Below are 14,570 nucleotides of genomic sequence, written 5' to 3'. Positions count from 1 at the left end.
CACAACTTCCCTTGAGTATTTTCTTGATCTAACTGTTAATGTTTCCAGAGGCGCAGATTGCTACAGTAATTACTCGTGATAATTTCACGTTCCTCTAGTGAGGCAATAGAATTTCAGAAGGTAGCTGTGTGCATCCAGATAAAGCATGGGTCATCATGCTGCAGTGTCTTTTTTCTCTGCGGTCTTCTCTGATCATGCTCATGTTGAGCTTCACTTGAAAGTCGAGTATTTGGTGTCTAGTGAATTGATGCTTTGTTGTCATCATGGTGGTCCTACGCCGCGATGTTAAAAACTGTGGTTGTGATTAGCACTAGCTGTGGCACTCTCCTAAGGGTCAGATAACTGTGGCCTGAGGTACTTAATTCCAGCGTACCCATTGCAGCACTGTGGGAACGCCACAGCGTTTGGAAGTGCTCCCTTGCGGGAGTGCCATGGTTATTCTTCCTGGTGACAGAGTGTTTGATAAAGATCGCTCTCTGACATGGATATCTTTGCCCGCATTCCATAAAGCTTTAGTCACCTGTCAAAAGCTCTGTGCACAATGGTTGTTGAGTGAGATGGTCTGCACCGGGAACCAGGCTGCTAATCACTGTTTCTTTATGTTGGAAAATACTTGGAGACTTTCCTGTTTAAAAAACCAAAGTTTACTCCTAGAATAAGTGATATTAAGAATTTTATTAATTAAATTGATATTGTCACTTATGTTGTCTTGCCTGTTTTAAAGGTTTGCTTTGCTGGTGTCTTAGTTTTTCTATGGCTGCATGCCATAAGTGCAAAGTAAACAAAAGGGCTTGTAAGGAAAAACATATTTGACTTTAAATGCCTATGCATTCTGTGTGAATTAAGATATGTGGTGGAGACTTCTTAAAAAGCACGAAAAAATTCTGCCTGATCTTGTTTTAGATTTGGCAACTGAGTTGTATTTTCTTCTCTAAAATGGGGGAAAGGGTGAGAACAGTGGTCAGTGTCCTGTGGCAATAACAATGAACAAGCAGTAATTAGCATCTCTCTCAGTTCTCTGTTTTTTCCCGTTTTATTCATTAGCATCTTGCTTTATGAAGATCTAATTCTGCTTAAAAATAGTTGTAAGGGGTCGGATCAATTTACTATCTTGCAATAAATTATTCCATCAGAACGATTGCCAGAAGATACCTGTGAGCTTGTTAACAATTCACCATCCCTGTATCCACTTCATAATAATTAAATTTGTTATCTTGTTTTTCATATTTTAACGATTTTTTTCATAGAAGACTTGCTCCTAAGTGCTGTGGATGAAATAGAAAGGGATTCTGTATTCTTTAAATGCCAAACTTCTGCTCTCTTCAAACTTGATTTCTGCTAAAAATAGTTACTAGGAGCTGAAATCACTACCAACTCAAAAGAAAGCTCCTTGGAACTTCTTGCTCATTTTTTGCCCTTTACTTTCTCAAAGTTTTCTTCAACTTCCTATCCAGCTAATAAGAAGGCATTTTGTATTTTTGGAATTGTATTTGTCTTTTTTTGTATTATTAGAATAAGCTTGGGAGAGTGATGGTCATTATTGCCCCAAGGAACTAGTCTGCATGTACAAGAGTGGGTTATGTTGCAAACCTTTTTCAAGAGGGATTAGCAATTTTGAAGTTATTGTTGGATGGTAAACAATGCCCTAAAATATTTTATATAAGCAATAATGATGGAGAAATCTTGATTGTTTTTAAAACTTGCATCACCATTAGTTTACAGGTTTTAATTGCTTGACATCTTATAAGATCTACTTAGCAATGAAATAAGCATGGAGAGACTTCTTTCTGCTTGAACACTTTGCGCTAAAAATGAGAAATGCTCTTGGAAATTATCCTTATAATAGTGTTGAGGTGGGAAGTTTTCAAGATTATAAAAAAATTTCTGGATTTCAACCCTTCTTTTGTAACTGTGAATATGAAATTTAGTAAAAATCTTAAACACGACCTTCGTTTGGAGAACAGTTCTCTATTTTTTTTTCTTTTTGCAATATGTTTTCATTAATAACTGACTTTTACTTTGCTGTAGGTGTGTGTGTTGGAACAGAGCATGAGTTTGTTCAGAAAAAATTTAACAAAAAATAATATAAATTAACAGCAAGTTTTGATCAGTTATAAAAATATATATTCAACACTGTACTTCCAATGCATTTCAGTATCTCCTAAATCTTTCCTGCGTTAAACACTTTCCTTTCTTTCATTGCTTTTAGAAAGAAAGTTTGAAAAACTTATTTTTATTTTTCTTTGTTTAAAAGCTTTGTGATATTACAAGAAGGAGGCAGAAAAATGTCAAATAGGCAATGATAGGTCTTATAAAATATAGATGGAGTGTTTACTTGGTTGTTTCCAGTTGGTCTAAAATTTTTGTTGGAAAACTACACTTGAGATTGCCAGTTGCAATTGTATCCTCCCTGCCATCCTGTTTAAAAGTGAGACGGGGGAGGTTTTTTTTTTTTTTAAATTATACCTGCTTAGAAAGATGATAAAATAGATCTTAAACAGCTTGAACAACTACTGTGCAATTGAAAGTAATATTGGGAAAAACCATGACTGAATCTGAAAAGATTAGGATCTCAGACTGTGAAGGGTATGGATTCTTTATGTTCCCCAACTATTGTAAAATATAATTAGAGATATTGTTCAGGTGAAAATAAAATAATAAAAAGTATGAATGTCATGTTTTTAGAACTTACTCATCCTTAAATTCTGCAAGTGTTTGAATGAAGAGCCCCAAAACACTTCTAAAATTTATAGCTGATATCCTGAGAGATTTTCAAAGTCATTTTACTCAGTAAGGAAAGATTTATTCCCCCCCCATCAAGTATTTACTGTGTAACTGTGTATTGTCAAGGTATGTTTGGTCCTTCCAGCAGCATATTTCAAGTGGTGTTGTTTTGACAGTCTTTTTTCTGTCCCTGATAATAGGCTTTTTAAAAATTACCATGATTGTGCATGCCTGCATTATAGTGTGGGAATTCATATTGTATTGTCCTGGATATTTCGGATCTCAGAAAGCTATATCAGGTCACTTCTTCATCTGTTAACAGAATAATTTGTACTTAGAAATGGTTTTTTCCCCCTCTTTGCTTTTTCTGCAAGTGTAAAGTAGAACTTGTACATATGCAGTTATCTAAAGATTTAGTTGCTATATATTTCAGTGACCTGCAATGCTCCCCAAGACTGCACCTCACCTTTAGAAACTTAGGTCTCTCACTGGTATAATATATGCCTTGCATTATTGTGCATGAGAACGGCAGAATTTTGTGCCAAAGACAAACTTTGTTAATAGTTGTACTTTTTAGGTTTTTTTACGAAACTGCTTTCAAAATATGTTTTAGACTTGTACATTAGGTATTTTTTGGGACTACTGGGATATCTGTTTTGCATCTATAGCCTATGAAAAGCTGAGGATCTCCTTTGTTCATGGTTATAAAATGGAAAGAAAGAATATTCTAATATGAAGGATCCTTAAGGTAAAAGGCCATGCAAGTTACTTGTCTTTATGCAATTTATGCTTCTGAAGTATGTAGTAGAGTGTCAATTGAAATATAGCACAGTGTGAGAGAGCATCTAGGAATTTATGAATGACTCAGTCTAGAAAGTGGCCTTTGCATTGTTGTTAAGTGGGATTCTGGTAGTTGTCACGCAAGTGCAACTGTATTTGCCAGTGTCTTCAGCGTAATTTATGTTTTCTGAGCATTATCCATAATAGGCTACAGGTAGCCTGCCTTTAGTCCACATTCTAGGAATTCTGAATTGTGCTATCCCATCCAGTAATGACATAGGAAGCATAACAATGAATGAGCACACCTCATCAGCATGGTAAATTCTTTGGTCTTCTCAAAATCTTCAATTGTATATTGGACAGGAAAAATGATTAGATATTTGAAGGCCCCTATTACACTGAGGAAGATTTTACTGTTGCTTGTCTCCTCAGAAAGATGAAGCTGTACAGTGCAGGCAATTACTGGCTAAAGGGGTCAGGTGCAGCTGATGTAGGGTACTATGTAGTGTTGTGTTTGTCATGTGGCTTTGTGACCCATAACTGTTGAAAAGTGACTGCAGTATGGAACTTAACCTTGTGTAGAACATAAGGTGTGGAAAACATCAAGGGTTTGGTGAGACAAATTGAATGCCAACACAAATACATCAGGTGATGTGTCAGTGATATCGTTACTCTTCGCTAACCAAAGTATGTCATGTTGGTTTTCACTACTTGGGATTAATTTCTCAGTTCTCCTTTGCATGGTTAGCTGGACTTTTTGTTTGTTTGTTTTGTTACTTGGCTCTGATTTATGTAGTGTTTGGACTCATGAGTATCCTGTGGGTTCTCCATTGTATTTGGAAACATTACATTTTAAAATATAAAACAAAAGCTATCAACACATTTTGTTTGAAATGTTTCATATTTATAGTTCTATCCCTAAAATTCTGTTTTCTTTATCTTCCCAGTCACATGGGAGCTTGGAGGGAACACACACACGTCTCTAATGCCAGTGTTGCAGATTAAAAATAGTTTTCCTCCACCAAATGCTAACAGCTGGTTGGCTTTCTTTCCCTGCTGAAGATGCATCGTATAGTATTTTCATTTTCCTGCTGTTTCCAAATGTTAATGGATCAGACTCTGCAAGTTTTACTTTGTAAATCCTATTGCAATACTAATTACATTTTAACAGTATTTCTATGAGGCTTTTTACAACTCCAGTCAAGCACCTATTTTTCCATCCTGCAGATAAATAAACAGAAAGTGGTTGAGGGAGATGCTTTGTGTTGATTTAAATGACGATCAGTGCTTCTGTAAGCCAAGTATTATTTGGGCAACATGAAGATGTAGTGGCACTCATGAGAACAGGTCTCTGAAGTTGTACTCCCCCAGGATAAACCCCTAACCTTTGTTCCTGTCCTTTACTTGAAGTAATTCAGTGCAAATACTGTGGAAAATCTCTTGTCATATTGACATTGCAGCAATTGCCTATTGAAATCACTGTCAGCTTCGCTTTTCACTCAGTGATGGAAAATGTCTAAACATTGCAATTCAAGAAAGAAGACATTTATAGCAATATTTTTCAAAATAGCCCTTTTTGTAATGCTGTGAGTGAACATATTATATACAATGACAAGTTATTACTGAACTGAGTAGAATATCTTATAATAACTCTTCTGCCTTTCCCCATCTTGAAGTACACAGCAAAACTGTCTTACCGTATTAGAAGAAGTGAATCTGTTATTTTATTTGAAAATTCTTTCATAATGTCTGACACTTAGAGTGGTATTACCTTCATATACATGATCCATAGTGTTTATATTTTGGCATAAAAGCTGAAGCAACTAGTGCAAGACATGGAGAGACATGAGAGTTAATAAAATAACAGATGGCAGTTATGTTCCTCTGGAAATAATTATATACTGCATTTTTAATTGCATAGAATCAATGTATTGGTTTTGATTAATACAGTAGGCTTGCTGGTCATATGGAGATTAGTGTCTTGTATGGTATAAACCTGAAAGTTAGTTTGTTGTCATGTATTATGTCATATGATGGGGATCAATTTCAGGAATGCCTTAAAAATATGCTCTATACAAAATCCTTTCTACACTGATTGTACTAGATAGATTAATCCTGTTGCCATATGGAAATTGCATTGGGTATGCAAAAGAAAAATCTAGATAAGTGATAACTCATTTGATACCCTGTGGTTTGTGTTTATGAAAAACAGAATTCCTCAGGATCTTCTAAAGGAAAACAAGAGTGTGCCAAAGGTAATTTCAGTGTTGAGTGTTCACGGATGGTAAAATTATATTTAACAGATGTTTGTAATTTTTGCAGGTAATAGCTCTAGCAGATGCAGCAGAAGAAAATCAAGCCAACGTGTTCCAGGCATTCACAAAGTTGAAAAGTGCCACCCATCTGGTGATTATGCTGATTAGTTTGTGGCAGAAGCTCAGCACTGATCAAGTTGCTATTCTGGAAGCTACGTTTTTGCCATTAGCAGAAGATACACAAGAGCTGGTAAGAATCTGTAAGAGCCGCTTGAAAAATGCTCATTCATAGAGCTTTAAGCCCTTAAATTTACATATTTTCCCCTGTACTTTACTGAAGACTGTCCTTTGAAGTGATTTAAGTAGCCTTGTTAAGTTCAATGTTTGATGTAAACTACACTGATTTCACAGGAAAGTAGAAAAGTAGGAGTGGGTTATAGAATGTTTCATTAGAAGATATGGGTGATACCAGTTAAATTCTGCTTAACTTTTCCATAACAAGAGAATTAGGAGTGTCTCACACAAATTTAGCTGATTTTACCTTCAGTCCAATTGTTAGCACAAACAGAATACTGCCATTTTTTAAAGACTTTAATATAAATGCTATATAATAGACATGCACACATTCCAATAGAAATATAAAATACAGACATGTACACCTAGTAAATACAGTGTATTTAGTCTATTAAGCATTTGCTATACTTTGTCCTCAGTGTTTTTAGAATGATTTATATAATGGATGAAAGCTATCCAAAGAAAATACTGTGTATAGATAATGTCCTTGTATTTGCCAAACCATTTTCTACATAGTCCCACATTGTGTAGATATCTTGCAAATTCTGCTCTGTTTGAATGAGTGTGACCATGTGAGACTGTGTGCAGAATTTGGAGAATGGTTTGTGAAGAAAAATAAGGCTGTATTTTATCCATGCCTAATGTCCCCAGCTAAACACTGCTTTAGTTGAATGTTCTCAACTTAATTAAGAGTTGATCCCCAGTTGGTTTCAAGTTGAGCTCTCTTACTGAATTCTACAATAAAGTACTTAACTATCGTTTGCCACAGTTAGAAGAGAAATAAATTCTGACATTAATACATCTCAACACTTTATTTTAGGCATCTGAACTATGTAGTGTACTGCATAACCTTCCACAAATGACTTCTAGGGATAAAAAAATAAGAATTATTTTAAGTGCATACCAGTTTTAAATGTCATGCTTTGCACAGGGTTTTGCAGTGTACAGTGAATCCAGATTTTTGTACATACCTGGAATACTTAGAATGATTTGTGGTCTTTTAGACAGCTTGAGCTGGGTTTCAAGTGAATCTAGGATCATCTGCCATTTCCACCTGGGGGGCAAAAAGTGTTTTGGCATTTTACATGGTATTGACTCATAGTAGGCAAAACCCCACAGTTCTACTGAGATTTGTTTTGGATTTAGTCCTCATTTAAACTTGAAAAATCAAGCTTTGCAGATGAGGAGTATGCATTCCCATGAATGGAATCAAAAGGAAGGTCCTATGAATCTCATAAAAGCCCAAACAGCCATTTTTTGCGTGACTCCTTTTTGTTTTGCCATCAGGAACTGCATTGCTTTGATACATGTTTTAATACAATATGGTAAAATTTGTTGCATATCCTATAATACAGGATATCGCTTCAGCATGTATCTTGGTGTGGTTTTAATATAGTAGTTAACAATATTCCATGTTAAAGCTGTAAGACTTCACATAAATATTGTAAGGATGTATATCCTACAGAGCAGTCAGGATGAAAAATGTAAACCAACAATAACTGGAGGTGGAAATGGAAATGAAACCTTTACAAAATACTGAATTATGTGCCATATTGAAGTTGTTATGGTACCACAGAAATCTGAATGTAATTTAAGGAGCTTAGGCAGGGAATGGGGAAATCTTCTGACATACCAATGCTATTTACAGACAGAAGCTCCTAGCGTGTGTTCAGGGTTTTCTTGCAAGCAGTCAAGTGGAACACTGGTGAAAGAAAGTGAAGGATCTCTGAAGAATTTTTATTTACTCTTCAAACAATTCTGCACAATGCTTTGTTGTATTTTAATTTGGATGGAGTGTGTCAGAAGACAGTTTGGATGCAGTCTACATCTCCAGAACATTTTCTGCCTTGTGAACATTAAACTATGGAAGTGTTTTTTTTAATAAAAGGGAAATGTTTGGAATATACTGTTACCATAAAAAGAAATGCTTCTTTGACCATAACATCAACATTATTCTCATACATGCCATTTCATTTAGAACAGATTGTATCTTGTTTTCTAGACCTGGCAGTCAATTCAGTTAGGTATTTAGCAAATATAAAAGTGGCATTTTGTGTTCCCATTGCTGCAAAACTTTTGTCTAAGAACATGTAAAATTTGGGTTTTCTTGTCTACAAAGATATAGCAGAAGTAATACTGCAAACTTGTGTGTTTTTTGGAAATAAGAGGTATTTGGCATCATATTTCATTTCTGGCAGTAAACTTCTAACTAGCACCTAAATAGCTTTGCTTTGACTAAACTGACTAAAAGGGCTGCTCCTGTTCAGTACTGGAAATACAAGGACCTTCTCCTTTTTTAGTGATTCTTTCATGAATTCTGCACAGTTGGAAAAGTATCACACCAGCAATTGAATGAGATCTCTCAGGTCTTGGTGGGATAAATGAGCTAATTCTTCTGCTAATGGAATGATTAAGAAAGTGATGACAAAACTGAATAAAAATTAATCGCATTTGCATGGAAGTTAGGTGCGGTTTTGTCCAATTCAAAGTATAAAAGCATATATTGTCACTATTTCAGAGCATAATATTACAGCCACATGCAAACTATACTTTCAAATATATACTGGTTTTGAGTCCTCTGTTTTTCTATGTGTTGAAATATATGGTAGAGAAATATTTTAGGGTGCTTTTGGAGACAAAAGAATCCATGATCATCATAACAGTGTTAATAATGTACCAGAGATTTTATCACACAGTACTCTTTTTTTCAGGAGAGTTGGTCACTGTTCTGTAAGACTAACATATTTGTTTTTAGCTTATAACAGGGAGCGACAGCAATTTGAGGTACTATAAAGTCTGAAATAATAAAAAAAAATCATGAAAATGTTAAGGAGTGTTTTCCAGTGATTATACTTTACCAAGCTAAATTTTCTGGATGGAAAAAATATTTGAAAAATGCTGAGTTTGTGTTGTTTACAATAGGGAATCCATTTGAGAAAGGAGGGAATTTGTCCAGGCTAATTTAAAGGGTTCAAAGGGTTCATGCCGAAGGGGGTAGTTTTGATGTAATGGCTGCGTGGTGTCTGGGTTGACTGATGGCTCATGTGTCTGATCATTAAGCTACAAATGCTTTTTTTGTTTAGGACATTACAAAGGGAAAAAATGTTGATACTAATATTCTAACTTTGAGACTGATGGAGGGCCCTCAGTGGTATAACCATCAACAGCAACTTTACCAAAGAATAAATATTTTCATAGTTCTCATGATGTTACCAAATAATGACATACAGGTGCTTCATTGCTCAGAATCATCCCTTTCTTGTCATAGTCCCATTTGTGACACTATAGTTAATAGTAATAGCTCTAGTAATGGCATCGCAGAAGTACGTTTCCATCTCTCTTTATTTATGTTTGGAATTGTACAAACCAAGTAAATGTCTATATTAGATCTTAATTTTTTATTGAAGTTGTAATTTGGAAGAAAAATATGCCTGAGGATGAAATGTGTATTTTAAATGACTCTATGATTTAGTGTAATTAACTTATGCTAGGGACTATAAATTTACCACTTCATAGTGCTGATTAGATAAAGTTGAAACAATGAAAAGAAATGGTGTCAGAAGAAAATCGTTAAGTGCCTAGTAAAAGTCATAGGAGTTACTATCAAAAGTGTCTGTGCTTTTTGTAAGAAGATGATCTGAATGTAAATCATGAGAAAAAGAAAAGATTATTTGGGAAAGACTAGTTAACCTGCTATGTTTTATGCATGATAGCAGATGGGTTTTACTTAGAGTTCTTGAGTAATGTAGAAAGTACTCTTTCGTGGAAAGAATCCTTTACCAAGTTTTTCTCAAAATGAAAGGTAAGGTTATTTCTGTAATTCCAGCAGGCTTAATTCTGTCACAACTGATAGTTTTGTCCAAGCCAAATTTGTCTTGAAATTTCCTGTCGATGTTTAGTACTTTCAAAGCTTTGAACTAATAATTATGTCTTTGGCAAGAGTAATTTTTGTGAACCCTAATTCTTAGAATTTGTTGGAAATGGTAATTTTCACTAATTCTTGTGATTAATCCAACCTAGGTCTTAATCACGGTAAAATATATCTGGAATTAGGTTTTTGTGCCTTATATTTTCTATACTCTACTAGTTATTGTAACCACTTTTGAAATTTAAAGCTCCAACTGTCTACTAGACTGAAATATTTTATAATAGGCTGAAATATTTCATATTTTCTTGTTTGCCATAGGCTGGTACAAATTATCTTTTGGTATTTTGTGAATACTTTAAAATTTTCTTAAACAAAACAAAAAACCCCACCCCAAACCCAACAAACAAACAAAAAACCCCAAAACCAGTACAAGGCAGTGAGCAGTGATGACTGGTAACTTGGAACCAGTTTTCCATATAGCTTTATTCTTTATTTCTGCAAACAAATACATTATATTTATCCCCTCTCTTCTTCTTTCTAGGAAAAAAGTGAATAATATATCTGAGAATAAGTAGTTTTAGAGGGACAAGCACATGAAATTTGTTGCCTTTTTTCCAGCAGGGAAAATTACTTTACATTAAATGACATTGACTATCTTTTTTAGAAGTCAAAATATAAATAACTCTTCCTCCTACTTGAATCAAGGCCATACAACAGAATCGATCAGAAAGATGCTTCACTGTACCAGAAGCGTCTAAGTCTAAAAGAAGTGGGGGAAAAAAAACTAGTGAGTTTTAAGTCTTTAGTCACCAAAGGAAAGGAAAGGAATCTTTAAGCTTACCCAGTAAACCCCTTAATTTTTCAGTAGAATAGGTCAGTCAGCCTGAAGTTTAGTTTTGGTTCAGGGCACCCAAAGTTCCCAGTCAAGTGTTGGGAAGAAGGTGAGGGAATGAGATTCCCACTCCTCCCTGGGCAGGGAGGAGTATTGAAGGAGAAAGGTTTAAATGGAGTAATGATGCCTTTGCTCAAGCATGTATGTGTGACCCAGCTGGAGAATAAGAGAAGAGCATGGTTCAAGTACCAGCCCTCTTTGATAGTATGTTTTGATAAGGAAGTTATCCGTGCTCTGCTGCTAGCTGGCTTTCAAGAGGATCAGACTACACCATGATCTGGAATGTGGAATCATAGAATCATTGAGGTTGGAAAAGACCTTCAAGATCATGGAGTCCAACCTTTGACCAAACACCACCTTGTCAGCTAGACCATGGCACAAAGTGACATGTCCAGTCATTTCTTGGAGACCTCCAGGGATGGTGACTCCACCACCTCCCTGGGAAGCCTATTCCAATGCCTGACCATCCGTTCAATGAAGAAATTCTTCCTGATGTCCAACCTGAGCCCCCCGGTGCAACTTGAGGCTGTGACCTCTTGTCCTGTCACTAGTTAAATGGGAGAAGAGACTGACCCTCACCTCACTACAACCTCCTTTCAGGTAGCTCTAGAAAGCAATAAGGTCTCCTCTGCACCTTTCCTTCTCCGGGCTTAACAGCCCCAGCTCCTTCAGTTGCTCCTCATGTGAGTAGGTGGACAGAAAGGCACCTGGTTGTAAACCCACTAAGTTACTGCAAAGTGATGTGTAAGTATTTCTGGTTTACTTCTATTTGTAATCCCTTAAAAGCAGGGTTTCACACTGATTGATTACTTGACAATGTTAGAATGTCTTAAAAAAAAAAAAAATTTTCTTGGTAAGTAACTTTGGGTAAAGAGGGAATTTGAAGAGCAAGGTGGCGATCTCACCACTACTTAAAGCACTATCACAATTCCTTTAAATGTCTGTTAATAATTTTCTTTCTGCAGTTAAATTTATTTACTAAGAAGGCAGTGGGTTATGGCAAAAATAGCAAGTTGAAGACAAATTGCACCACTCTAGTGATCTTCATTTGTAACTGAATTCATGTGATTCGTCACAGTGACTTCTCTGTGTAGAATAGAAAAGTGCCGATGTTTTGTTGGTCTGAGAAAGAAAGGCTTAGTGTGGTCTGTTTGGAACTTTTATGTATTAATGAAAATCTATAATATATCTTTATCAGATGCTTCCCACTTCAAAGGACTACAAGAAGAAGCTATGCCCTATTATATTTTCAATTTTTTTTTCATTTAATGTTTTTTTGGTGGTTGACAAGAAGGAGATGTAAGATTTTAATTTTTTTAAAAGGCTTGCTTCTGGTGATTGGTAATAATACTGGTTTTCAAAAAAGAAAACTTTCTCTATTTCTTCTACAAAATTATGCACAAATAGGTTTGATGTGCATTATGAATTGTAAGGGTTCAAATGACAGAAAAAATTGTTGTGTTCTTGTCTTGTTTAATTGTATTCCCTGGAACTTTTATCATGCTCAGAATAAGCATTCAGCCTTGGTATAAACCTTATGCTAATGAAGAATCTGACATATCTGTTGGTTAGATGTATTTTAATTAAAAAGTTTTAAGAATTAATTTTGTTTTTAACTTGGTCCAGCACCTTATTTTTTTCTGCCAGTATTGGAGATACTGAAGTTAATCTTCAGTGGACTGTCTTTGTTGTGAGCAGAAGCCTACTCAAGGATCTTATTTCTTGGTGTAAATTAGTCAAGGCAGAACTGTGTGTTCTGCTTTGATTAATTTGCTTCCAGTGTATGTTACCTCCTTTTAAACTAATTTGGATACCCTACAAAGTACTGCTGTTGTCCCAAGAGACTTATCCTTTGTTTGATAAATTAAATAAGCCTCTGTTATCAGACATCTTTCTCTATGTAATATTGTGATGGGGACCTCTAAACTTTCTCTTTGTTACAGTAATCTGTCTCGTTCAGGTACAAAGAGCTATTTTAGTGTAGTAGTAATTACTGAGTATGTGCTGCATACCAGGAGTTCAGATCAGTTGTCATCTAAACTGCTTAATGACAAGAGCGATGCATTACAGTGATTACAGCAATGTTGTTCACCAAAGGGTCTTAACACTCAATATACATAATCAGTGGCTCTTTCTTTCTTTTGCCTTTTTTTTTTCTTCTTTTAAAGGAGTTTATTGTCGGTGGAGAATTCTCTTGATATTGTGTCCTAATTGAAAGATCTACAGACTCTTGCTATGCAGCCTTCTAGTACCTAAAAAAGGCTTACAAGAGAGATAGAGGGATTTTTCACAAGGGCATGTAGTGTTAGGTCAAAGGGGAATGGCCTGAAGCTGAGAGGAGGGTAGGCTTAGATTAGATATTAGCAAGAAATTCTTTACTGTAAGAGTGAGGTGGTGAGGCACTGGAACAGATTGTCCAGATAAGTTGTGAACTCCCCATCCACAGGTGTGGGGCCAAGTTGTGTTCGGGGCCAGGTTGGATGAGGCTTTGAGAAACCTGGTCTAGTGAAAGATGTCCCTGCCTATGGCAGGGGAGTTGGAACTGGGTTACCTTTAAAGTTCCTTCCAACCCAAACCATTGTATGATTCTATGTACTGATCAATATTGTACTAGTGTTTTAGAAATTTATTGTGATTTATGATTGATTGTGGAATTCTACTGGAATGACTTGTATTCTGAAACAACGTATTTGTTTCAGCACCATTAGTGTATGACCTGTATATTACATAATAGGACAGGGTTTATAGAATTAAAAGGTGCATATTTACTGTTGGTTTTATTTCCTGGTTGTCTCACATCAGTTCAAACCTGTGATACTTTTATTATAAATACTGTAGAGCTATGTTTGTAGCATTGTTTCTAACCGTATATCATGCGATTTTCTGAGAAAATGAATTGCTCCCAATAATTCTGTAAAGCTCTCTATTTATATTGAACATATTACAATGATGTGCAGCTAAATTCGTAATTTCCTTTAGATCTAACAGTCAGAAATGTTTCTGAGGGTGTTTCAAGATCTAATCACCAAACTAATCTTTGTTCTTGGGGGAATGTGGGAGGAACCAGTTGTGGTATAACTGCTTTTCATTCAGAAATTGTTGGTTGTTCATGGTTCTAAGTTGCAGTCGTAATGTAACATTTTTTGGTTGTTATTAGATAACATATAGCTATTGCTCTCACATTGTGTTGTTGTATAATTTGTCTACTGGAATTTACAAAGATATCATGTCATCAGATAAATATAGATAGATTGATACAGATATCATACAGAAATTGTCATGTGAATCTTTAATCTTGTTACAAAGTCCCAGAAAAAAACTCACTTGCTTTTTTTATCATGGTTTTCAGAGTAGTAATTTTTTTCAGATTGAAGTTTTTTGTTTTACTTAATGGCAAGATGCTTTGTCTTAATTCCTAGATTAAGAATGATATACCCCTATTCTCTCATGTTTGCACAGGTGATGAGAGACTCACTTTGCATTAAGACAGGCCAAATTAAAGGAGCATGAAGATTGCATCATTTTTTGTCTTTCATCATCCTCTGGCTTTTTCAGTGAAGAGAGAGTTTGATAAAGCCAAAATATGGTTTGGCTACTTTTGGCTACCTCAAAAGTAAAACAGGTCATAAGTCAAGTCTGTACAAACAATGGAGAATAATAATTGTTGCCCAAGCTACTGTCTCAAAAAAAAAATAAAAAAAATCTGGTGTAAACTTGAAAATTGGCTATCGGAGTAAACATGCAAGTCCAGTTTGGC

General features: G+C 35.4%; 1 protein-coding gene across 2 annotated transcripts in view; it reads left to right on the top strand.

Annotated features, from left to right (window-relative positions):
- Positions 1–14,570, top strand: part of BBS9 (Bardet-Biedl syndrome 9) — a 288,272-nt gene that overhangs the window by 120,532 nt on the left and 153,170 nt on the right. For both annotated transcript variants that reach the window (XM_029961886.1, XM_018075872.2), the window contains exon 20: positions 5,827–6,009. In XM_029961886.1, the coding sequence (XP_029817746.1) occupies positions 5,827–6,009 (183 nt within the window). The remainder of the gene's footprint in view (positions 1–5,826; positions 6,010–14,570) is intronic.

Source organism: Manacus vitellinus, unplaced genomic scaffold (genome assembly GCF_001715985.3).
Source record: "Manacus vitellinus isolate BGI_N305 unplaced genomic scaffold, ASM171598v3 scaffold_3_pilon, whole genome shotgun sequence".
NCBI classification, from domain to species: Eukaryota; Metazoa; Chordata; class Aves; order Passeriformes; family Pipridae; genus Manacus; species Manacus vitellinus.
The sequence above is the reverse complement of the archived record's forward strand: the minus strand, read 5'-3'. Positions and strand labels throughout refer to the sequence as shown.